At 58.2% G+C, this 25352-nt stretch overlaps 2 protein-coding genes across 3 annotated transcripts in view; both read right to left on the bottom strand.

Annotated features, from left to right (window-relative positions):
- The window catches only part of MYO1F (myosin IF), a 36122-nt gene extending 34994 nt beyond the window's left edge, over nt 1-1128 (bottom strand). The window contains exon 1 of the mRNA XM_018050949.1: nt 847-1128. Within this exon, the coding sequence (XP_017906438.1) occupies nt 847-849 (3 nt within the window). The 5' untranslated portion in view covers nt 850-1128. The remainder of the gene's footprint in view (nt 1-846) is intronic.
- ADAMTS10 (ADAM metallopeptidase with thrombospondin type 1 motif 10) lies at nt 2914-24798 on the bottom strand. Of its 2 annotated transcripts, none has more exons than XM_018050947.1 (26): nt 24677-24798; nt 22507-22587; nt 20925-21110; nt 20366-20712; nt 19597-19753; nt 18089-18306; nt 16570-16653; nt 16314-16459; nt 15860-15903; nt 15603-15708; nt 15366-15512; nt 15055-15196; nt 10689-10796; nt 10198-10343; nt 10041-10104; nt 9245-9347; nt 8895-9028; nt 8675-8798; nt 7650-7730; nt 7400-7563; nt 7160-7286; nt 6933-7062; nt 6428-6632; nt 6009-6185; nt 5755-5914; nt 2914-3739 (listed from the first exon to the last, which is right to left on the bottom strand). In XM_018050947.1, the coding sequence occupies exons 3-26, from the start codon at nt 21010-21012 to the stop codon at nt 3630-3632; spliced, it is 3312 nt and encodes a 1103-aa protein (XP_017906436.1). In that variant the 5' UTR covers nt 21013-21110; nt 22507-22587; nt 24677-24798; the 3' UTR covers nt 2914-3629. The 2 variants fall into 2 exon arrangements, with proteins under 2 accessions (XP_017906436.1, XP_017906437.1); XM_018050948.1 differs by having other exon boundaries at nt 20366-20519.

Here is a 25352-nt window from a genome sequence, read left to right as displayed (position 1 = left end):
CGGGGGACGGAGGTGTGACATTTATAGCCAGCCAAGTCTCCTCCTCATGCGTGTGACATGATGCTCCTGGATCTAGACCGAGGACCGTGCCCATCTCTACAACCTTATCACCACGGTCATCATCAGACCTCAGTCTCACCAGGTGGTGATGCTTCTGGGTGCAGTGTTTTTTCCCTGCCACCCTCCAGCAGAAGGAACCCGTGGTGGGGTAGACAGGTTTCATCTCACCTACTCCCGCTTCTGTGATGACTACTGCCAAACCACCCTGTCACCCACATTGGGATGCCAGCATGCCACCATCATGGCAACCCACCACCCTTTTGACCCAGCTTTCTCTCCCAATTGTGGTGGACTCAGAGAGGCTGAATCCCAAGACCCTCTGAAGGTTCCAATGGAGAGGATCGCCCAAACACCTTCCACATCCTGAGAGACTTCCAAATATGACATGCGTGGGAATTGAGGCCCACAGAGGGGGAAGTGACTGGCCCAAGGCCACACAGGGAGATGAGGCACCAAACTCGACTAGGAACTGGGTTCCCCACGCCCCAGGAAAGGGGTTTGTCCCTGCACCTGCAGGCACTGTGTGAGCCTTCAAAACCACTTTCTGTCCTCCAGTTACTGCTCCATCCTTGGTGCCCTATCCCCACTCTGGCATCTTGTCCACCATCCAATGGGAGCTTGGTGCCCGGTGTAGGATGCTTGGAACACCTGAGCTGTACTGCAGAATCCCAAAGGGTCTGCTGTGCCCATTCCCATGGTCCCACCTTCTGGTGGTGGCCTCTAGTCACTTCCATCTGACTGGTGACCCCGACTGCTGCACTTCAGGGCCCACCCTGAATGACTTACCATGGTGGGGGCTGGTGTCTGGGTCCCTGGGGAGGTGCCTGGAGGGGTCGTGGGAGGGGTGCAGGCTCAGGAAGCTCCTGGGGGCGGCTCGGGCATGGCCCTGCTCCTGCTCCTCCGGCAGACTCCCGGCCCTAGTTCCTCTTACAACAGCCCCCTTCTCACTTCCTTTGGCGGGAGGGGCCGCTGCTACCGGGGAGGGAAGCTGAGCCTGGGGGCGGGGAGAGCGCCCAGACGGGCCCGAGGGAGCTGCTGGTCTGGGGCCCAGAGCCCGAGGGGAGAGGTTAAGGATGGAAGGCAGCAGCTGCCAGACCCCAGGAAACCGCGTCTCCAACTCCCTCGCGGCCCCCCGCCCCGTCTCCCCCGGGACGCGGCTGCAGCAGGCGGGACAAGGATCAGCTGGCTGCGGACTGATTGCTCTGTCCTGGGCTGCTCAGGAGTCTTCCAGACCTACTTGAGATGTGTATCTGCTCTGGGCATCCCGGGGCAAACTCTCACTTCCGAAGCTGCTTCCACTGGTCCTTCTTCCAGGAGAGACCTTGGAAATCAGGTGCGTTTCTGCCAGGGAGAGAGCTGGGGAAGTGGAGGGTCCCGAGAGCCGGGGCATTTGGAAGGTCCCAGGCTTTGGATGTTACGTCTAGAATTAATGACTGCTCCCCCCGCCCGCCCCGCCGCCCCAGCTCTCTTCATTTTCTCATCCTAAAAACGGCGGCGGTGGGGCTGGGGATCCTGCCGGGGGCGCCTGGCGCGCACATAAGTATTATTTGCTCGGTCCTGTCTGACTCTTTGTGACCCCATGGACTGTAGCCTGCCAGGCTTCTCTGTCCATGGGATTTCCCAGGCAAGAATACTGGAGTGGGTTGCCATGCCCGCCTCCACGGGATCTTCCCAACGCAGGGATCGAACCGGGCCTCCAGCGTTGCCGTCAGGTTCTTGACCGTCTGAGCCACCAGGGAAGCACATGACATCCATCAAATGTTGGCCCATCGCTTGATGTTTGGGAGACCAGTAGGCCATGTGCTGCTTTCCTTCTGACATTTGAGGAAATGGCATTTCCGAGAGGCTGTCGTCTGCCACACAGTGGGGAAGGGGCGGAGGCAGAAACCTACCCTGGGAGAGCCTGGCAGGAAGGCCTGCACACCCGGGTATCCCGGCGCTCCAGGCGACACACCGCATCCTGCGCGGAGGCTGGAGTGCCGCGGCGCCTCCTAGTGGCCACATCTGGGAAGCAGCCTGTTTCTCAACCGACGGGCTTGGTGCCTGCAAACCTCAGCAATGTCTCCAGAAGTGAAGTCAGGACGACACCCTCGCCCCCTACCTTGTTGAGGGCGTCAGAGGAAGCTTCTGGGAGGAGGCGACTGTTTTTGCTGAGACTGCGAAGTGAGCTGGAGTTAACCAGGTGAAGGAGGAAGGGGACGGTACACCTGGCAGAGGAAAACAGCTCTAGCAAAGGCCCTAAGATGGAAGGATTGGCGGGGACTCAGGAAATTTCAGGAGTCCAGGGCTGCTGGAGATAGCAGAGTGACAGGGAGTGTGATGGCTGGGGTAACGGGTGCCAGATTGCGTTGCTTTGGGAGTCTCTGTGAGAAGCTGTATTAAAAAAAAAAAAAAGATTATTTTAGGTTCTGTTGGGTCTTCCTTGGTGCACCCTGCTTCCTCTAGTTGCGGCGAGTGGGGGCTACTCTTTTTTACTGTGTGTGGGCTTATCATTGCGGTAGCTTCTCTTGCAGAGTATGGGGCTGGTCCGCTTCTGTAGTTGCAGCACGCAGACTCTAGCCCGGGCTCAGGAATTGTGGTGCACGGGTTAGCTGGCCCACGGGCATGTGGAATCTTCCCGGACCAGGCATCTAACCTGTGTCTGCTGCATTGGCAGGCGGATGCTCAACCACTGAACCACCGAGGAAGTACAAGAAGCAACTGTATTTTTGACCTAAAGTTACTGGGCTCTAGTCTGTGTTGGTACAAGGCCCCTTTGGGCTGTTGGGGCTGACCTGTGAGGGGGTGTGGCCGCTTCCAGGGTGGGGGGATAGCTGAATGGGACACACACACACACAGAGCCAGGCACGGAAATCTACACAAGACAGAACTTTATTGATGGAGGGCTTCCTGGTGAGGGGGTTTGTGGGCCCCAGGGCAGGGCCTGTAGCACCATCATGGGGGTAGCCTGGATGACGGGGTCCCCCTGGGGCAGGCGAGGCAGAGAATGGGGTGGGTCTTCCCAGCTCTGCCTCCCCCCGCTAGCTGGTCTGGTCGGGGGCAGGGTTTCAGGGAGGTGGTGCTAATCCCCTCCCCCATAGCGGACATAGATTCCCTCCCCCCACCCCAGCTCAGAGTGGAGGGGCAGGGCAGTGCTGCGGGGGGCAGGGCACCGGCTGACCCCCTCCCCACCCCCACTCTTCACAGTACGTATTCCGATCAAAGGCGGGTGTTGTGTAGGGGGGGGCTCCCTAAAGGTGGGTGGCAAGAGTTCTAGGGAGAGCAACTGTTCCCAACTCAAGCTCACCCTGGAGGTGGGGGGTCTCTCTGTGAACTGGGAGGTGCGCAGAGGAGGGGCCGTGGGCGTGGCCAGCCCCTCTCCATTCCCTTACCGTCCCCCCACCCCCCCCTCCCCCGCCCCTAGTCAGGAGCCCTGCAGGAGTTCCCAATAAATAACTTCCAGCTCCATCTCACCATTCACTCCCAGTTCCTGCCCCCTCGGGCTCCTTCAGGCTGGTCAGCGGCAGGCCTGGTTCCCCCCACCCCCAGCCCGCGCACATCCAGGGCTCGCTCCGAAGGCTGAGCGCCCTCTAGCGGCCCTGGCAGGTTTTGCAGCACATCTGGCGGAAGTAGGCTCTGCTGCAGAACTGAAATTTCAGCACCAGGGGGCAGTAGGCGACCTTGTTCACATCCTTGCACTCTGAAAGGGGCGGGAGAAGAGGAAGGGGAGGGGAATCTGGTCTCAGCGCCTCCCCCCTCCCCCGTAGGGCGACCAATGGCTGCACACCGCTTCCTAGCTTCTCTGTGCCTTGGCTTCTCAGCTCTCAAAGTGGGGCTTCTAACAGTAACCATGTCACTAGGCTCTTTGTAGAATTTTGAAAGAGGGTGAAGGTCTGGGGCTTGGACACTGTGTTAAAATCACGAGAAAAGTGTTCTTTTCCAATTACCCGTTTGGCGTATATAACCCTTGTTCGTTTCCCTTTGTCACACACTGGGGACCTTGAACTCCAGTGTGGTCCTTCCTCTCAGGGTATATATGTGTATTCTGTGTTCAAGGGTAGCTGACAGTCTGTTCCTGACAATGGACCAGGGTTCCTACTTAGCAGTCACTGATGTATGACAGAGCCCGGGCTAATAAAGGCCTCCACGTGGATTTAGTCTCTCTCCTTAAGGTGGTACAGAGAAGGCACTGGCGACCCACTCCAGTACTCTGGCCTGGAAAATCCCATGGGCCGAGGAGCCTGGTAGGCTGCAGTCCATGGGGTCGCGAGGAGTCAGACACGACTGAGCGACTTCACTTTTCACTTTTATGCATTGGGGAAGGAAATGGCAACCCACTCCAGTGTTCTTGCCTGAAGAATCACAGGGATGGAGGAGCCTGGTGGGCTGCCGTCTATGGGGTCGCACAGAGTCGGACACGACTGAGGCGACTTAGCAGCAGCAGCAGCTTAAGGTGGTATTACCTCCAGTGAATATATTAACACATACCACCACTCCTCCGCCTCTTGACAGATAAGAAAACCAAGACACAAAGATGGAAGATGAATCCAGGCAGTTTGGTCCCAGTGCCTGGAGTAAGTAACCTATAGCTCTCTATGAAATATACATTTACTTAGGTAGAAAGAGATGGGTATATTTAGAGCAGTGGTTTCCAAGGGAGGCGGTTTTGCCTCCCAGGGGATATTTGGAGATGTCTGGAAGCATTTTTCGGTTTTCACCAATGGGAGGAGGGGTACCATTGGCATCTAGCAGGGTCAGGGGTGCTGAACCATTGACAATGCACAGGGCAGCCCCCAAGACAAGGAACCCTCTGGCCCCAAACATCAATAGTGCCTGAGGCTGAGAAACTGATTGAAAGAAAACATCAGGCGGATAATGCAGCGGATCCCTTTCATGGATCACAGCCTTGTCATGGTGAAGGGGTTTGCATAACCATGAAGTTATGAGCTATGCTGTGCAGAGCCACCCAAGACAGGTCATAGTGAAGAGTTCTGGCAAAACGTGGTCCATTAGAGGGGGAAATGGCAACCCACTCCAGTATTCTTGCTGTAAGAACCCCATGAACAATTTGAAAAGGCAAAAAGAGAGCCCCTCCCCCCCCCATCAGAAGGTATTCAATATGCTACTGGGGAAGTGAAAGGGTTAGTCGCTGTCTTATCCAACTCTTTGTGACCCTGTGGACTGTAGCCTGCCAGGCTCCTCTGTCCATGGAGTTTTCTAGGCAAGAATACTGGAGTAGGTTGCCATTGCCTTCTCCAGGGGATCTTCTCCACCCGGGGATCGAACCTGGGTCTGCTGCATTGCAGGCGGATTCTCTGCTAGTCTGAACCACAAGAGAAGCTCACACTGGGGAAGAGTGGAGGGCAATTTTTCCATGGGGGTCGCAAAGAGTCAGACACAACTTAGTGAGTGAAAAACTGCAAATGTCATAGGTGGAGATGAACAGGGAGGATGAGACCCAAGGAGGTGGTTGAAGGAATGACCTGAGTTTGGGCCCCCAGAAAAATCAGGTTCCTACAACGCCCGGCACACAGTGGTACCCAATACATGTTGGCAGGCAGGAGGTGATGAAAGATGGTCTGGAGGTGACAGAGAAAGGGATGTCAGTGTTTGGAGGCACCCTAGGGTCAAGGGTCAGGACCCTCAGCTCTCCTGTCTATGGCACCCTCTGGACAGGGCCCTCCCAGTGCCCCTAGGCCCCCCAGCCCCACAAACCTTCCAAGCCGTCCCCCGGGGGCGCGCTGTCACACTTGGCCTCGCACTGCTGTGTGGCGGGTGGCCGCAGGGCCTCGGCGCACTCGCGCGAGGGCTGCCCAGTGTGGCTGGAACAGCGCACGGGGCGCTGCTGCTGCCCGAAGCCGCACTGCGCAGAGCACTGTGGGGAGTGGCCGATGAGCGTAAGCCCGGCACCGCCGCCCACCCTGCCGCCCCTGCCCTGGGTCCCCGCTCGGCAGGGTGCACGCGCCTACCTCGCCCCACTCGCCCGCCACCCAGCGGGCCGGAGGGCAGCGGCGCAGGTTGCAGCGCATGGTGGCTGGTGGCTTGGCCGCGGGCTGGCAATGCGCGGGGGGCAGCGTGGCGCGGTGATCTGCGCTCTTACAGAGGACCACGCGGTGGCGGAGGCCCGGCCCGCAGCTGGGGGTGCACTGCAGTTGGGAGGGGGTGTTTCATGCTCAGTGGGCGCCCTGCTCCCCACTTGAACAAGGATGCTGATTCAGTGGGAACGGAGGACGGTATAGCCAACTTTGGACCACACGGGGGGGCCACTAGGGCCAGCGGGAGTGGGGAGGCGCCCGGTGGGGCGGCGCTCGACGCGGGGCCACCCCGGCCCCTCCGTGTTCTGCCTAGGGAGTAGAGGCTGGGCTGCGGGCGGGAAGCGGCGGCTGACCTCCGACCAGTCGAGGGCGGCCCATTCCGGAGGGCACGCAGGGCCGTGGCAGGCTTCCAGTACTGGGGGGCGCGGCTGCGGGCAAGCGCTGTCGTCCAGCGCCTTCTCCTCGGCCGCCGATACGCGGCGCTGGCACACGACGGAGCGGCTACGCACGCCTGCATCACAACTGCGGCTGCAGCGCGACCAGTTCCCTACCACCCAGCTGTGGGGGGAGGGGCGGTCTGAGGCAGTAGGCAGGGCAGCACCCTGCCCGCCGGGCACTGGGTCCTCCTGACACCCGGCATCCTACGGAAACTGGCCCCCGAATGCCTGCTGCGCCCGCCACCCCCACCAAACTCAGAACATCTTAACTCTGGACCCGCACTGGGGGCAGGGGGCACATCAGGGAGCACCACTGCTCTGAGTCTGACTCTGGGACACCGCTGTCTGCACCTTAGGGAGCCTTGACTCCTCTGATCCCAGGAGCTTGTCGCCCCGGCCCTGCAACCCCGCCGGCACTCACTCAGGTGGGCAGGGCTCCGTGTTGCAGGCACGCTGCCTCTTGGGCAGCTTGCTGTGGGCGCTGCAGTGGTGCGGGGCCACGGCGGAGCTGTCCAGCTGATTTCGGCACTCTACAGCCTGCACCTGGCTGCCTGGGGGCGGGTGACAGGCCCGCTCAGCCCTGCCTGGCCCAGAAGGTCAGCCTGGTGACCAGAACCTGCCCCGTCCCATCCCACTCCTGGGTCTCACCGCCTGCACACTGGGCTGAGCACTTGGTCCAGGGTGCGTAGTGCCAGGAATAGGGAGGCAGTGCATCACGGGCAATGGGTGCATTGAAGCGGTAGCGGAGGGCAGGCAGTTCAGTTTGGGTCAGTACCTGGGGTCGCAGCGGTGGGGGATGGGGGGGCGGGGGAGAATCAAATAGAAGCCAAGTTTGTCCCAAAAGGATGCTAACGTCCTCCTGCACCATGCTCCCAGCCCTGCCGTTACCATGACGATGAGAGATGCATTAATGGGTCCCAGGGCTTCTAGGCTCTGGGTCTGATCCGGCCCTTGTCGGAGCTGAAAGGTGGTTCCGGCCAGGGGCAGGCGGTGGGGCTGGGGGGTCCCAGGCAGCCCCTCCAGCAGCAGGGACTCCTGGTCTCCCTTCAGGGCTGGGGGAATAGCAGAGAGGTCAGAACTCCAGCCACACTGATACCCCCGCTAACCCCCAGTCCTCATTCCCCCACCTCTGGCTCACCCAGGTGACTGAGGGAAAGGTTCAAGTCCTGGATGAAAATGTGAACGGAGCCTTTGGGGATCCAGACGACTTCCTCATAGCCTGGACAGGGGAGTTCAGGTGTCACCGGCTTGGTCTGTCCCTGTACCTGCCTGCCCACCCCACCCCCCACTCCTGGTCCCTGATGACAGCAGTTAACCATTACTGTGCTAAGCGCTGACAGAGAGGCCCACTGTGTCTCTGGCTCTGTGAAGTAGACATGTCATCATACCCACTTTACAGATGACAAAACTGAGGCTCAAAGAGATGAAACAGCTTGCCGAGGTTTTATAGCTAGAAAGTGGTTCAGCTGGGATTTGAACTCCAGCTCTCTTACCTCTCAAACCACTAAAATGGTCCAACCCACCCCCACCCTAAGACAAGCAGCAGGACTGAGCTTTGGGCAGAGGGAAGAGGGTACCATGGGGTTCCTGAGCCACATACGGTGACTTGCAGTCAGAGTCAGGTTGCAGTGGGCTCCATCACTTATGACGTGGATGATCTTGGGCCCCTGTGGACCCTCTATCCTTGCCCACTTGCATCCCCCATGCATACTAGTTTTCCTGCCTGGACCCCCACATTGTCCCCTGGAAGCCACACTTGGCCTTCAGTGCCTGTTTGGGCCCTTAACACTTTCCCACTCTCACCGTCCCCGAAACACTCCCTGGGGTCTCATTCCTTCAGCCCAAGGCTGGGAAGCCCTCGAGTTCACCACACCCTGCAGCTACCCTTGCCCCTAGTAAGCTTTGTGGTCTAGCATAGACAGCCCCTCAGGCCCCATGGAGAGTCATGCTCTTGGCTCCTCGGGATGGCATGAGACCCTCCCATGGGGCATGGGAGAGATTTAGGTACCCACCCCTGGGATGCTTTCAGTGCAAAGGTTTAGGCACCAGAGCCCAAGCCAGTTCCTGACTGTGACCTGGGGCACTACTCCTGAATCTTTTGGGGTGAGCTGTGCCCCCAGCTGCCAAATGGGGGAGTGTGGGAGGGAAGCTGGGATCTCTCACCAGTCCCAAGTAAGGCTGGGCTGAAGACCCCCTCGATAGTCTCGCAGGCACTCCCGTCACCCCCGCACACTCGGCACTTGTCCTCTCGTAGGTCGGAGCCCAGGACACGGTCACAACCTACGTGCTGGGGAGGGCAGTGGTGGGGGAGGGGGAGTCAGGGAGCCGCCTCCCACCTCCAGCCACCCGCCTCCCCTGCCCTCTGTCTGGGAGTCCCCTCCACCTTGCACTCGCCGCTGACACAAATGTCCACTGTGTCCGGGCGGCAGGGAGTCCCGTCCACCACAGCTGCTGCCCTCTCCGTGTAGAAGTTGAAGCCTTCTGCTAGGCATGTGAGAGAGCAGGCCTTCACGCCCCCTGGGGGGCACAGCCCCATTAGACCAAAGGCCAGACCCCAGACCCAACGAGGATAGGCAGGCTGCACAGAGGAAGTGGGGGTCCCCACTGTTTAGTTCAGGCACTCATGGGCACTCTGGTTCCTTGGGAGACGGGCTGCTCAAAACAAAACCCACGATCCTGCCTCCACCTGCAGCTGCCCCCTCCACCTCACGACCTTCTCAGTCCCCTGCTCACCTCCCCGGTACGTCTTCCATGTGTAGAATTTTCCACGAAAGGGAACGCTGTCAAATTCAGAGCACTGCATTTCCCTGAAGTCCTGGGAGCCTGGGGGACAGTCCTGGGGAGCACCAGAAGGAAGAAGTCAGGAGGCCAGGTACAGAACGTGGGGGGATGTAGTTAGGGCAGAGGCCCCAGGGCTGGAGAACTCATGCTCTGAGACTGGAGGCAGGGAAGCCAGGGAGGAGGCCCAAGGGACAGGTGCCTCAGCAATGGGAGTAGGTGACTCACTCGAGTTTGTGGGCAAGCTAAGAATGACACCTTGGTTTCTGGTTTCAGACCATGGGGTCTTTCTTGAGAGAGAGGGCCTAGAAAGGAGTCAAGCACACTCTTCATGAGTGTGTGGGACTTGTGGCTGAGAGTTTTGGACAAGAGATAGTGGACCCTGGTCAGAAAGGAATGCAGTGAAAACTTGGCCACTGAATTGGCAAGGAGCACAGGGTCAACTTTGGGGCAGGGGTGGGGCTTTGGTGGGGAGCAGAATTGGGCAGTGAAGGAAGGGGCCCGTTGTGGCTGGAGAGGGTTGTCAGGGCCAAGCAGTTATTTCCAAGTGGGAGACGCATCTACTGCAAATGTGTGAGCTGGAAGGAGCTGGGACCCAGGACAGGTGTGGGGAGGGCCCGGAAAGGAGTGGGTGGCCGCTGCAGGTTCCAAAAGAGATGGTGGCCACCCGGTCAGACCTCATTGGAAACTGACTTATGCCTTTCTTTCCTCGTGTCAGAGGGACCCGGCTTGAGGTCCTGGGGGAACTCGCCTCGGTGTTGCAGGAGCGGTGCCTCCGTCTCTCGCCCAGGCAGTACTTGCCCCCGATGGTCGGCCTGGAAGCGGGGGCGGACAGGAGACAAATGGGGCAGCGGGAATAGGGGGCAGGGGCCGCCAGCCTCTCCTGGCAGAAGGGCCTGAAGGCTGACCTGGGGCTGTCGCAGTGTCGGCTGGAGGAGGACACGCCGCCGCCGCACGTCCGGCTGCAGTCACCCCACGGGGTCCACGGGCCCCAGGCGCCGTCCACGCCCTCCGGCCGCGACCCGAAGGGGACGCAGACCCGCTTGTAGCACCACTGCCGGTGGGATGATGAGGGGGTGAGTCGGATTCTGCAGTCTCGAGGCCTTGGCGATCATTCCCACCCTCTCCCCAGCCCCACAGCCGGAGCTCTAAGCCTTCTGGGGGTGAGGCGAAAGGGGAAGGATGGAGGTGGGGTCCGTAGACCGGGATAGTACAGGGTAATATTGGGGCGTGGCCTAAGCACAGTCCCCAGCAGTGGGCGGAGCTAGTATTGAGCCAAGCATGCAGGGCGTAGCCTGGGAGGGGTGTGGCCTCGGACAGGGGGCGGGACCTGCAGGCAGTGGGCGTGGCCAAAGCCGATGGAGGGCCCCGGCGGTGGCCCAGGCCGGTCGAGGCTCACCCCCTTGTCGATGGTGTGTGTTTGGCACAACGTGCCCTCGGCGGCCGGGATGCTGTTGGTGATGCACCGGTTGCTCTTGCTCAGACACCACAACTCGCTGCAGACCTCCTGCGGGCCAAGGTGCCCGCTCAGGCTCGGACCCTCCCTCCCACCTTCCTTGGGAGAACCCAGGAGACCCGCGCAGTGGGGCTCCAGCCTTCCTTTCCTGGGTTTCTTTTTGCAACCACTGGCAGGGTATAGGAAGGGACCTCTTCTCGGGCTATAAGCAGCACTTATCAAACACCTAGTGAAAGTGAAAGTCGCTCAGTCGGGTCCGACTCTTCACGACCCTATGGACTATACGTACAGTCCATGGAATTCTCCAGGCCAGAATACTGGAGTGGGTAGCCTTTCCCTTCTCCAGAGGATCTTCTCAACCCAGGGATCAAACCCAGGTCTCCCTCATTGCAGGCAGATTATTTACCAGCTGAGCTACAAGGGAAGTCCTATCAAACACCTAGGAGACCCTCAAGGCTCCCTCAGGCACTATATTCCCCATTTTACTGTGGGAAAACCAAGGATCAGAGAGGTAGGGTCACTTGCTAGAGGTCACATAGCTACTAAGGAGGCAATCTGGATTCTATCCCAGAACTTTAATCGATCGCTGGGTCTACGATCTAATCCCTCTGTAGTTCAGCACCTTCTTTAGAAGCTAAGTCCTGTCCCACCCTTGCGACCCCATGGATTGTAGCCCAAGCCCATGGATTGGGCTTCCCAGATGGCACCAGCAGTAAAAACCCTGCCTGCCAATGCAGGTTAGATGTGAGAGACACAGGTTCGACCCCTGGGTTGGTAAGATCCCCTGGAGGAGGGCATGGCAATCCACTCCAGTATTCTTGCCTGGAGAATCCCACGGGCAGAGGAGCCTGGCAGGCTGCAGTCCACGGGTTCACAAATAGCTGGACACAACTGAAGTGACTTAGCACGCAGGCCCTTCTATCCATGGGATTTCTGGACAAGAATACTGGAGTGGGTTGCCATTTCTTTCCCCGGGGGATCTTCTCGATAGTTCAACTCCTGGCACTTCCCAAGTTTCTAGAAGGAAATTTGGGACCAGCTGAGCAATAAGGAGGAAGGATGCTGGATTTCTTTTTAGAGTGGGCAAAGCAGCCCACCTCGAGAGCTGTGGTTCTGAAAAATCCAGCCTTGATGATGGCTCAGGTCAAGGGCCCTGCCTCTAACTTTTTATTCCCCCAGCAGATGGTTCTTATTGTTTCCCCAACCTAAACTGGGGAAGCTCCGCCAAGTGTTAATCTATGAAAGGTTGAGAGGGGATAGGGCCAGGCTGGGTCTGTGTGGAAAGCTGCTCTAGTTCTCCCAGTGAAAAATCAGCCCATCTTCTTCCTGAGTCTTACTAGGGCTAGCCCAGATCCCGGCAACCCACTCTGGTACTCTTGCCTGAAAAATCCCGCGGACAGAGGAGCCTGGTGGGCTACAGTCCAAAGGGTCACAAAGAGTTGGACATGACTGAGTGACTAAACACACAACACAAAGACTCTGGCAGCAGGTCCTGTCCATGGCAGGAAGCTGGATCAGTCCCAGGGAGCCATTCTGACCCTTTAGGTCCAGGTTAATTAATATCCCTGGACAAGCCTTACTGGGTTCAGGTGTGGCCAAATCTGACCTTCTAGCCTACATCCTGTTCATTTCCCAGAGTCTTGCCTCTGAGACATGGAAATCCTTCTTGCCTCATTTTACAGTCACATGTAATCTTCTCTTTGAACCTGATCCTCCCAAGCTTTGAAGATTTGGGATTGGACCCATCAGTGGCTGTAGGAAGGGACGTTTCCTGTGTCAGCCTCTGAGAGACAACTGCACACCTATGAAAAGCTTACAAGGTGGTCCTCAAACTTGCTCCCTCAGAGGATACTTCTCATCTAAAGACTCAGCCTGGGGCTTCTCTGGTGGCTCAGTGGTAAAAAATCTGCCTGCCAATGCAGAAGTTATGGGTTCGATCCCTAGTCTGGGAAGATCCAACATGCCTTGGGACAACTAAGCCAGTGCGCCCCAACTATTGTTCCCGGGAGCCGCAACTTCTGAGCCCGTGTGCAGCAATCACTGAAGCCCATTCACCCTAGAGCCTGTGCTCTACAACAAGAGAAGCTCCCTCATTGAGAATCCACGGCACTGCAACAAAGAATAGCTCCTGCTTGCTGCAACTACAGAAAAGCCCGCACAGCAATGAAGACCCAGCACAGCCAAAAAATAAATAACTAAATAAAATTACTAAAAAAAGCAAACCAGAAACACCTCAGCCTGGTTTTCTGGCTTCACTTGGGTTATATTCTCCTGGCCATTTGTTAGGATATGACAGATCCCACTTCTGACACCTCTTAAGAGAACTGCCTAGTCCAGCTCTGTTCATCCTCTTTTCTACAAGGAGGTGCCATGGTAAGAAATGAGTCCTGGGTCTCATTTAACTCTGGGAGACTTTAACTCCCCCACCGATTTGCAACACATTCCCCTCCTCTGGGCCTTGCCTGTAAGATGGGCCTTGCCTACATATGGCTGAGAGGCATGGGACGACAGACTCAATACGAAAGGGCTCGCACAAACACCTTGTTACGGAGTAATAAAGGCCACAACTACCTCCGGACCATGCCTCAGGCCCAGCTCTTTACACGTATTAACTGAGTTACATGTAGTCAGTTACTTATCCCTTTGCCAGGAGGGCCCAGAAGATATTCCTTGGAAAAATAAAAGGAAAAGTCTGTTCAACATACAACCAGCAATGGTCTGTGCTTGATAATTTGGCACTTTCTCCACCTCCCTACCTCATTATAAAATTTGGATTCGGAAAAAAAGCTTGACTCAAATACCAGCTCCGCCATGTTCTCTAACTGTGACTTTGGGTAAGGCATTCCTCCTATTCCTCAGTCCCTCCCCCTGCAATGTGTGGCTGTTAGGACTGTCAGGAGTTTAACTGAGAGGATAGGTATGGCATGCTGGATCTGTAGTGGGCATTCAGTAAGTGTCTGCCACCGATGTCACAGTTAGGACACCTGGGACATAGCAGAGGCTCAAGTGGCTTCTGAATTCTTTAGGAATTCACTAGAGGCAGCCAAGTTGGGTAGACTTGGGTGGCAAGAGCGGGTTGAATATAAATGGATAAAGGGGCTTCCCTGGTGGCCCAGTGGTTGAGAATCTGCCTGTCAGTGCAGGAGACATGGGTTTGGTCTCTGGTCTGGGAAGATCCCATGTGGCAGCTAAGCCTGTGTGCAACAACTACTGAGCCACCATTCTAGAGCCCGGGAACCACAGCTACTGAAGCCCAGGCGCCTAGAGCCTGTGCTCGGCAATGAGAGAAGCCACTGGAACCAAAAGCTCACACACTGCAATGAAGAGTAGCCCCCGCTTCCTGCAACTAGAGAAAGCTTGCACGCAGCAACAAAGATCTGGCACGGCCAACAATAACTAAATAAGTAAACTAAATCTTTAAAAAGATTTAATGGAGTGAGGGTTTCTTTCCCTGTCTTGCACTAGAATAAAGTGAGGCCTTTTAACACCTCCCTGCTCCCTGTTTTGAGTTGATATGGTCTCAGCTTGGACATTCAAACTGATCTTTCTGAGTCTTAAAGATGTGAAGGGCTGTGGCTGGGCTATTTGGGGTGAGGCTGTAACGAGTTGGGGAGCATGCTCAGGGAATTGGAGAAGGTGGGCAGGGGAGGGGCAGGCCCTAGATGAGCCTGGGGTCCCTGGTGGCTGAACAGGGAAGCCAGTGGGGCACCAGTTTCCTGGGAGGAGCTGGGAGGGCACCCCCAGCTTGCTTCTCTTTGCGTGGAAGGGGCTTTGGGAGCTAAGCCTAAGCCTCAAGAAAGAGTGGGGCGTGATCAGGAGGCTCAGAGCTTGTCCAGCTAAGGACTGGGGCCAAGAGATCTTGTGAACCAGTCAGCGGGGGATGCAGGGAATGAAGACAGGGCGTCCCTGGAAGCCTCTGTCCCATTTTTTTGCCAAGTGGGGAAGATGGTTCATCCCCTGGGAAACTATTTCCACCAAGTCTGGATGTTTGGTTAAAAATGGCCCCGTTAGGGATCTTGCGAATTTGGTCCTACTGCAACAGAAGGGGTACCCCCCAGGTTCTCCCTAGCTCAGCCTCCAAAACAGGGGTCTGGAGAAACAAGGGGATCCCATTCCTGTCTTTGAGCACTGAGATTGCGTGTGACATTTGTATAACCCTCCCATCCCTCTCTGTCCCCGAACCCGCCACTGAGGCTCACATCCCTTCCCAGCTCTCCCATCCCCACCCCCTGTCCCCATCCCACCCCTGACCCTGGTGGTGGCAGGCCCCCTCCCCTCCCAGGAAGGAAAGCAGGAAGGCTCTCTCTACCCCGTATTTACACTGACGCGATTTGACTCCATGCTGGAAGCGGCACTGCTCATCTGCGTCATAGGCCTGGCCAGGGGCCACAGTTGGGTACACGAAGTCCTGTCTGGGGGGCCGGTTGTTCAGGCAGAGCCCCAGGCCCGAGCTGTGGAGAGAAGAGCGCAGCTGTCACACTGGAGGGCTGCAGGCCAAGCGCACAGGGGCCCCTGGGGAGCATCCCTCAGCATATCACCCTCCTCAGAGGCAGCCCCTCTCCCCACAACGTGAGTGTGCGACCCTGGGCGGGACGGGCAGGCGGGCGGGCAGATCCTCACTCCAGAAAGCTGGTGATGTAGTCACGGCTACAGGAAGACCACACGAACGGGTTGGTCTTCATGGTGATGTGAGCCGCCATGAGCTTCGCTGGGTCCTGGCCACGGGCCCCGCAGCTGTTGCCCACGCCGTCGTGGTTCATGCCAAACCTGGGGACAGGGGCAGCGAGCAGCTCCGCCAGGTGTCGGGCGACACTCCCTGCTCCTCCTGCCCGCCGCCTCCCGTGAGCCCGGCCTCACGTGTGTCCGATCTCGTGGGCGATAGTGAAGGCCGTGGCCAGGCCGATATCTTCGTTAACGCTACAGCTTCTCTCTCGCTCGCACATGCCGCCCACTGGGGCCAGGCCTGGGGAATGGGCGTGGGCGTGGGGCGGGGCTGGGGGCTCAGGGCTGTGTCTGTCAGCTCTGTCCCCTCTGCCAGGTCCCCACCCCCACCGGGCCAGTGTCACCCAGCCCACTGCCTTCAGAGGCGCCTGAAACCCAGGGGACCCGGGTACCTAGGGTGCCGCATGGTTTGTTCTTGTAGATGCAGATGTCATAGCTGTGGGAGGAGATGAGGGAGTCAGGAGGCTGGGCTGCCTCCCTAAGGGCCGCCCTCCCCCACACCCGGCCCTTCTCACGGCTGAGTCCTGCCCCTGAACCGAAACCTCATGCTCTTCTCCCAGCCAGCCTTGGAGATGCTGGGGTGCATGAGTGGCCGACTGAACAAAGGACAGAGTGAAGGCTGCGTCAGTGCCCAAACAGACCCCCACCTACCTCCCCACATTCTCAGGCTTGCAGCAGCCCCTCCCCTCCCCTGGCTCCCCGACAGGGCGACTGGATAGTCCTGGTCTCTCTCATCTCGCAGCAGAAGTGAGCTCTGCTTGGACGTGGGCAGCTCCCTAGACCATTCGCTCCTCCCCCTGACCCTCCCCCACAGAAGGTCCCCCCGGAGCCTTCCTCGCCCCTCACCGCGTGATGAGCACCGCCGTGTCATGGTTGGCCACGCCGTTCTCTGGAATGGCATTGCCATGGCCGCTGCGGTTCACGATGGACTTCTGCCACTTACAAAAGCTGTCCAGGGACTTCCCGGCATGGTGGGTAATCTCCAGGGTGGGCTGAGGATGGACAGAGTGAGGTACGCGGGTACCAGCCACCCAGGGGGCAACGCAGGCAGTGCTGAGTTCTGTGGTGGTGGAAGGTGGCGGAACCTCCCCCTCCCCCGCACCTGGTCCTCCGTGAGCAGGATGAGGCGTGTGACCAGGATATTAACGATGTTTCCCAGACTCGAGTCCTGGAAAAGTTTGGCAACCTGACCTCCAAGAAACAAGAGAGACCGAGTCTTAAGAGGGGCCCAGAATAGGAGACAAAAAGAGAAACGAGGACAACAGCTTGTATCGATCAAGCGCCTACTGTGTGCTGGGGCTCAGGCTATGCCTGCCGCCCAGGTCTTCACAGGAGCAGGTATCAGCATTCCCATTTTACAGGTAAGCCACCCGATGCTCAGAGAGGTCAGGACGCACAGCTGGTGGGTGCTCAAAGTGGAACCCCAGTCTGGCTAAGCCTGCCTGCTAGTGTTTGCCTTTCCGACTCGAGCCCCCAGCTCAGCCTGTCTGCTTGTCCTCCATCCTCGATGCCCACCCAACAGCTGCCTCTGCCCAGAGGCGGCCTGAAAGATGTGCAGATCCGGCCTCATTCCATACTGTCTGAAGGCACCAATTTGAGCATCACCACTGGAAAGTGGATGTGCGGAGGCTGGAAGCTCTGGAGACAGTGGTCAGAGAGAAGGAGGGAGTGGTCAGAGGGGAGGTGGATGACGGAGGCCACTCTGTGCAATGACCTGAAGCCCTGAGCCATCACCATCCCGTGTGGAAACTCCCCAGAAACCCTGGCAGGTTTGAGGAAACTTGGAAGCCCAAGGAAGGGAGGCAGAGCCTGGGCAGAAAACAGTGGGGTTAGGCATGATATTATGTCTACATAATAGGTCATCTGTCTGTGCTAAACTTTCTCTCTTCCTTTTTTGCTTCAGTGGAACAACAGCATCACTCATCAAACCCTGACTACGTGCCAAGTTGTCTAGCTGTCTTCCCTCCCACCACAGTTTTGTGACAGGTACTATTATAATCCCATTTTACAGAGGCAGGAACTGAGGCTCAGAAAGGTTCAGAGTCTTGATCAAGATCCAAGATGGGCGCCGACTCTGAGTCTGAGTCAGCCAGCTCACCTTGTCTGAGTTTACAGGAAGGCGCTCGGGTGAGCCTTGCATGCAGAGAGATGCACGCCCATAAGTGTACTGCTAACCTCAACAAGTACCTGCAAGCTGCCTGTTTAATTTTATACAACAAACAATTATAGGGTAAGTACTATGAGTTAGGTGCATCTGTGAGCACTTTAGCAATTCACTGCATCCACGTAGCCTTATGAAGTTGGTACTATTATTAAACCCATTTTACAGGTGGGTAAACCAAGGCAGAGTGGCAAAGTAGCTTGCCCAAGGGCACACAGTCCAAGATTGGCAAAGTTGAGATTTAAGGCCAGGTTGGCTAGCTCCTGAGTTCATGCTCCCAACCACCGTGCTAGGCTACTTGTCATTAACAGGCTTTCTTTCTGACTCACCCTGTCCCCTTCCCATTCTGTTTCACTGGCATTTGATCAGTGATGGGGGGATGGTGACAGCCCTTTTCCTGACTCTGGAGGTGGGCTCCACATTTTTGGGGGTCCTTGTCCAGGGAGGGGGAGGCACTTACAATGTTCATGATGGCCAGCACGTACTGTTCCACGTCCCGGCGCCCGTGGTAGGCCACCATCATCTTGTCCGCCACCACCAAGGTCTCCACGTAGCGCTCTCGGCTGACGGAGCGCTTCAGGCCTGGTTGGCCACGCTCTGTTTCATTCCCGAGGGGCCGGGCAGGTGGCGGTTTCAGGGTGCGCAGCCACCACGGCCGCCCCTTCCACGGTTTCTCATCTGGATGGGCAATTTCTGGTTATTCTGCTGCTTGCTCTAGCTGTCCAAGTCCCTGTCTGACAGTTCATCTGGCTGTCAAACACCTCATTCTTTTGCTCTTGGTTCTACAATGGTGAGGCTGCCCCACTGCCAAACTCATTGGTCGAACAGCCGCCCCAGCATCCCACGACAGTCAACATGACCACACAGCTTCCCGACAATTCTACTGCCCAAATAGAGGTTCTACTGCCAGAACTATGCGCTGGTACGGCTCCCTGGCCTTCTGACTGGGCAACTTTTTACTCACCCTGCAGCCCAACTGTCTGGCTGTAGAATAATTCCCCTGCCTGACAGTCTTTTCTGACCAGCTGTCTCACTGGTCATCCAACTGTGACACCACTTTTCTGTTAGTACAACCCACTGTGGTTGTGTGTCTGCCACGATATGCTACTTTGAGACTCATATATACAACCAAAAACATTCCAGTGGTTCTGCATTTTCACTGGACAGAGATGATTTTTTTTAGCTCTATGACTATCCTGGTGAATCCTTGTTGTCCAGCTGGCTCCCCCAGTGGTTCAAGACAGTAAAGAATCTGCCCACAATGTGGGAGACTTGGGTTCAGTCTCTGGTTCCGGAAGATCCCCTGGAGAAGGGAATGGCTACATACTCCAGTATTCTTGGGGCTTCCCTGGTAACACAGATGGTAAAGAATCTGCCTGCAATGTAGAAGACCTGGGTTCGATCCCTGGGCCAGGAAGATTCCCCTGGAGATGAGAAAGGCTACCCACTCCAGTATTCTTGCCTGGAGAATTCCACGGACTGAGCAGCTTGGCAGGCTATAGCCCATGGGGTTGCAATGAGCTGGACACGACTGAGTAACTAATACTTTACTTTCTTTCCCATCCCCTAAATATCTGATGTTATAACTGTCCCCCTGCACATCTGGTTGTAAATCTGATCTTCCAAACGGTGGTTAAGTTCTCCTGACATTTTCCAATGCGCAACTGCTCCAGTATCTGCTACGACTATCCCGCTGCTTAACTGTCTGATCAGACGATAATCCCACAGATGGATGGTTTTACCGCACCTGGCTGGCTATCTGGCTGCCTTTCTCACTCAACTCACTGTTGGGCCATTCGACTCTGGAAGTGACAGATGGGCTGTCCCACTGCCTACTGCCCTGCTGACCATCTGCATTGCTCCCTGCATGCGGCTGACCTTCCAGGTGGAGGGATGCTGGCATGCACCTCTATCTTGAGGCACAGTATTGTGCAGGACCTCTGCCCAGCCCCAGACAGACAGCTGTACCTCTCACTCCACAGGCTGTGTCCAGGTGAGGGTGACGCAGAGAGGAACGCTTATATACCACGTGGGGGCCACTCTCTTCCGGTCCCCGGTGCCCCTTGGGCCCCCCATGCAGGGGCTCGATTAAGTATTCTTCTTCATCTGCCACAATCAGGCCGTGCTGGGGGTTGGGAAAATGGGACAGAAGGTTCGGTCAGGTTCTGGTTTCCAGGACCCCTGGGACCCTATCTCTGTCATTATGATTGTATTCCTTCTATTTCACTTGGTTTACGTTGCTATTGCCTTTTCAGTTTCTTCAGATGGGTGTTCAGCTCATTAATTTTCAACCTGACCTAAGGCTACACATTTTCTTCTAAGCACTGCTTTAGCTGCATTTTAAAATAGCTAATCCTCTTGGTTAGCTCAAAATGTTTCAACAACTCCCACTGAGGGGGACTTCCTGGCGGTCCAGCAGCTAAAACTCTGCATTTCCAAGGCAGGGGACCCAGGTTCGATCCCTGATCAGGAAACTAGATCCCACGTGGAACAACTTAGAGTTTGCATGCTGCCACTAGAGACCCAGCATGCATGATGAAGACTGAAGATCCCGTGTGCTGCAACTAAGACCTGGTGCAGCTGAATAAAGACAGAGAGGAAGAAAGAGAGGGGAAAAAAAAAAATTGGAATAAAAAAAAACCCTGTCACTGTGATTCCTTCTGTGACCTATATAAGTGTTTTCTTAACTCCCAAGCTTGCAGGCGTTCCGCCCTATCTCCCAGAACCCTCCACTCACCAGGCCCCCGCAGGTGCTGATGGCCACGTGAGAGCTGCTGGCCTGGCCCTGCAGGTGGCCTGCGTAGAGGCAGTGGGGCCGGGCGGCCCTCTGCCAGGCCAGGCCTTCTCGAGTCCAGTACTCCACGGACACGTGCCCCGCCAGGAGGCGAGGGCTGTGGGTCAGGTTTAGCAGGAAGTGGGTGCTGGGTGCGGCCACCTTGTAGAAGAGACGGGACTCTGCTTGAGGTCCCGTGCCCCGACGCTGCCTCCGGGGGGCCGGGGGCGAGAAGGCCAGCAGCGCCCCGTTGTGGTCCACTCGGGTGGGGAAGGCGATCTCATAGCTGTCTAGACTGGACAGGAACTCATCTATGGGTGAGGGTCAGAGGCCTGGGGTGGGCCCCGGGAAGGAGCCCTGTGTCCTGCCTGCTTGGCTGCAGGGTGAGTGAGGCTGGCTTCAGTGGCCCCTGAATCTGGGTCACTGGCCGCAAGACTCTGGCCTCACGGACCCCAGGGCCTCCCCACCCCCCACGATCCCTGTTCAGTTCCTACCGCCACCCCCCACCCTGGGTTGGGCCTACCTTGAGACCGGAAGGCGTGTGTGACCTCGAATGCGAGGCCCAGCCCCAGGGCGAGGGCCCAGTGGAGGATCTGGCAGGCGGGAGCCATAGAGGCCACGTGTCCACATGTCTCTCCCCAGCCCCGGCTGCCGGCAGCCCACGCAGCGCTGCCTTCCCTGTTCACAGCCTGGGCAGCATCACCGGCTCCTGGGAGGCGAAAGGGTGGGGAGCTGGGCCGGGGGGGGGGCGGGCCCGCCCTACTGCCGGCTGGAGCAGTGCCAAGGTCCCTTGCCAGGTGGACAAGGGCACCTGTAGCCAACCCTCTCCCCACTCCAGGTTTGAAGACTGAACGCATCTCTAGCTCAGTAAACTCCCTCCCTTTCCCCCCCCACGCCCCCAGCATCCCCCTTATCCTCTTAGGACAGCCGAGGATCTTGACTCCACAAGCACCTACTATGTGCTGGCTACTGGCCAAGCACATTCATCTCCACGATAACCCTTAGGATTCATTCATCAGGTGGTGACTGTATAATATAGGCTTCCTTGGTGGCTCAGGCGGTAACGAATCTGCCTGCAATGCAGGAGACACAGGTTCAATCCTGGGCTGGGAAGATCCCCTGGAGAAGGGCATGGCAGCCCACTCCAGTATTCTTGCCTGGGGAATCTCATGGACAGCGGAGCCGGGTGGGGTACAGTCCATGGATAATATGAATACAGTCCCTGCCCCACTCCCCCCTCAACCCAGGGGACTCAGTCTCCCAGGAGCAAGATGACCAGTAAATGGAGAGACACATGATTTGGAACAGGGCATGTTCTTTATGAGAAATAACCGAGAGGCTTGGAAGTGGAAGTGGGAGGATGAAGAGACAGGAGAGGGTCTGGAGGAGCAGCAGGGGCAAAGGTCCCAGGGGCAGGGAGGAGCTTGGTGCGGACCCACGATCCCGAGGGCCAGCGCAGGAGGACCACAAGGGGAGAGGGGGACTGGCCTGGGACACGTGAAGGTTGGTCAGGGTGCATTTTCAACCCAGAGATGACCCAAGGCCAGTGCCTGGTGCCCCTCCCACCTTGGGTGAGGGGTCCTGCCTTGGGAGTCTCTGCCACGGGTAGCACCACTCACCCCACCCTGCATCCTGGTCTCTGTTCCCGTGACCTCTCCTCCACCCTACCCTAGCCTGGCCCTTAGTCCGGCTTCCTCTCATTTCCGATTCTTCCTCGAAGCTCCAGGCCTGCGGGGCAGGTCTGTTTCTCCAGCATCTACCCTGGGCCAGCCTGCCACAGACACCGCTCGGGGCCACCGCCCGTGCCAAGCCCTCCACCCCCTCCTGTCTCCGCCCTCCTCCTCTGTGCAATTTCCCCTCTAATCACACACTGTCTTGTTTTCTTTGCAGCCTGGCCAAGTCTGAGAGTTGATCCCCAAACAGGGCAGCTCAGCTCCTGAGGGATGAAGCCAGATAGATGCTGACTTAGAAGCTGACCTCTCCCCCTCTTCTGATTGGAGCACCCCCCAACCCAGTGATGGGGAACTCACTCTCAGCCTTTGTGTTGCTCTTTTCAGACAGGCTGATGTTTACCCCAGGGGTTTCTTTTTCTCCCTCTTGTTTACCTTATGGGGGCTTCAGTTGGTGGCGAGGTGTCGAACCCTTGTGTGCGGGTCCCTCTGGGCCTCAGCGCCTCTTCTGGGAGCCTGCACAGGGTGGGAAGGGGCAGTGAGGAGAGCGGAGCTGGGGCTGCAGTTCAGGGGTCACTGAGGACACCTTCTCCCCAGCCCTGGTCAACCTCCTTTTGGCTTTCATCCTCCCTTGGTTCCTAGCCCTCGTTCCCCCAAAGTTCCCTCCTCCCGCACTTCTGTCCCCCTCTCCCACCCCACCCCCATCTCCTCCATCCCTGACTAGCTCTGGGATTCAAGCCCTCCCTGTGTGTGGGTCCCCTGAGCCCCTGCCTGCCTGAACCACCTCGCCATGTCCAGGTGGCAGCATTCTCACTGCAAATGAGGCTGGAGCTGCTTGGCCTCCCCCAAGTCCTGTCTCTCTCCTCCTCCTAGCACTGCCTGGCCTGGTACAGTCCTCATCTCGTTCCTCTGAAGCTGGGCCCCTCTCCCCAACAACCTCACCGGCCTGGCCTCCGGTGCCTCCAGCTCAAGGGGGTGTGGTGGAGAGGGTAGAGGACCCAGCACTGGTGATGGGTGGGGTGGGGTGTGGGTTGGGAGGAACCTCGAGGAGGGTACAGGTATGAGGTGTCTACCAGGGGGAGGCCAGCATCTGCAATAGGGGGACAGCTTGTGGGGGGCATGAACAGATTGGCTGCTCTGGAGCAGGGAAAAGAGGAGGCCTGGGGACAGGTAGAGGATTCCTGAGCCTGATCCTCTAGGGGTGGGGGCAACAGGAGGTCAGCAGGGTGTCTCCCCCAGGCTGCATGTGGGGGGTGATCACTCGTCTGCGACTGGGTGACTTTGTGTGTGGTGTCTGGCCATGTGACCCTGTGCGCGGCTGCAGGAGTGTGTTTGTGTGTGTGTGTGTGTGTACCCAGGCCTGGCCTTCCCCCCAGCTCCTCCTCCTGGAAGGCAGGAGGGAGGTGGCCTGCGTGGGGGAGGGTGCCAGCTCGCTGGAGGCTGGGGGAGGAAATGCCGGACGGAAACCGCCTCAACGGAGACTCCATCCCATCCTGGGGATCCTGGGGGGGATCCCCGCTGCTCTACGCCCAGACTCCAGAGCCGAGCTGGGGGCCAGGGCCACAGAGCCTCCCAGTGGAGGCCAAGGCCGAGATGGAGGCTGCCCGGGGGCAGAGGCCAGGCAAGAGTCCCTGCCTGGAGAGTAGAGCAGACAAAGGCCCAGCCCGGGAGGAGGCCGGCACCCAGGCACCCGGTGGGTACGCAGCCAGCCGCTAATTAAAGGCCCTGAGCCCCTGGCTGGAGATACCAGAGACAGACCTCCGAGGCCCCAGTCACCAACTCAGGGGAAGTGGGCGGCGCCCCTCCCACACCCAGACACACACACACACACACACATATACAGAGACTTGAGGGTGATCATACCTGTGCAGCAGGGGGACCAACAACCAGACACCCCAGACCCACAAGACACCCCCTACTCAGTACACACGCACACATCCCAACACCCGAGACACAACCACACACTCCCCAGATCTATGTGCATACACACTCATTCACACACACACCCCACAGACAGACACACACCCAGGCCTACGTGCACAGACACGTACACACTCAGAACAGACCAGGAACACACTCACACAGTCCTGCTAACCTTGAGACCCACCAGATGTATGTACCCACAGGCATTTTCACACTCCTGACACCCTGACACACACAGGGAGACACGCCGGCAGATGTGTGCAAATACACACTTATCGGGACACTTACCCAGGAGACACTGAACTCCGTGCACACATTGGCTTACACTCACACTTCCGCAGACACACAACACCCACATCACACATCACACACAAGTTCAAACACAGCCAGACATTCAGATTTTCACGTAGGCACACAGGCGCGGACACACGGCATTTATACAGACGTGGATATTCACATCCACACACACACGCACACAAGGAGCAAACAAACCCAGACAGGAGCTCCCAGGACCTCAGGGGCGCGCTGCGTGTCGCACACGCTCAGGGACATCACACACCGCGGCGGCCCCCACGGCCCGACGTCCCCCGTCCCGCGGCCCAGGGCCACCCCCGGGCTGCGACGCGGACGCACAGGGTCGCCCGCAGCCCCCCGGCCCGCCGCGCCCCGCCCGCTCCGTTACCCGCGGCCGGCCGCCCGCCCGGGCCTCCGCCTGCTGTCCCGCCGCGGTCTCGCCGGCCCGCGCGCAGGAAGGGAGGGAGCGAGCGCGGCGGCGTGGCCGGGGGAGGGGGCGCGGGGACGGCACTTCCTGAGCCGCCTGCCAGGGTTATAAAAAACCCCCAAACCGCGCGCCGCCAGGACCCCGCCCGCCGCCGCCCGGCCTGGGCCGCGGGCTGGACCCGAGCCAGGGCCCCGGGAGCTCCGGCGGCCCCGCCCGGACCCGCGCCCAGCCGGGGGGGGGGGCGGGGGGAGGGGGGGAAGGGGGGGCGACACGGTGGGGGCGGGGACAGTGGGCGGGGGCTGCGAGCGGAGTGGGGTGGAGGAGTGGGGGAGGGGAGGAGGACTAGGGTCCGGGTGTCGGGAGGGAGGGAGAATTGGGTAGGGGTAAGGGGAACGGGGAAAGGGGAGCAACGGGCTGGTCGGGGGAGGGGGAGATGGAAGGGAAAGAGGCGGGGCAAGGGGGAGGAGGCAAAATCGGGTGGGGGGATCAGAGGCAGGGAAGGGGGAACAGGGAGGGGGAGGGCAGGGCCCACTCCCTCGCTAGCATCCACAGCGTCCGCAACAGCTGTTATTTATTGAAGGCTCCTCCTCGCTCAAGCAAGCATTTATTGGGCGCCTCCCGTGTGCCAGGCACAGTG

Source organism: Capra hircus, chromosome 7 (genome assembly GCF_001704415.2).
Source record: "Capra hircus breed San Clemente chromosome 7, ASM170441v1, whole genome shotgun sequence".
NCBI lineage: Eukaryota > Metazoa > Chordata > Mammalia > Artiodactyla > Bovidae > Capra > Capra hircus.
This window is presented reverse-complemented; position numbering and strand designations above follow the sequence as displayed.

What these genes read in the sequence shown, in the direction of transcription:
- ADAMTS10 (XM_018050947.1), bottom strand. Translation starts at nt 21,012, where the DNA reads ATGGCTCCCGCCTGCCAGATCCTCCACTGGGCCCTCGCCCTGGGGCTG. An exon ending in ACACGCCTTCCGGTCTCAAG is followed by an intron (nt 20,713 to 20,924) that starts GTAGGCCCAACC and finishes CCTCACCCATAG; the next exon opens with ATGAGTTCCTGTCCAGTCTA. An exon ending in GCCCACGAGATCGGACACAC is followed by an intron (nt 15,513 to 15,602) that starts GTGAGGCCGGGC and finishes CCCTGTCCCCAG; the next exon opens with GTTTGGCATGAACCACGACG.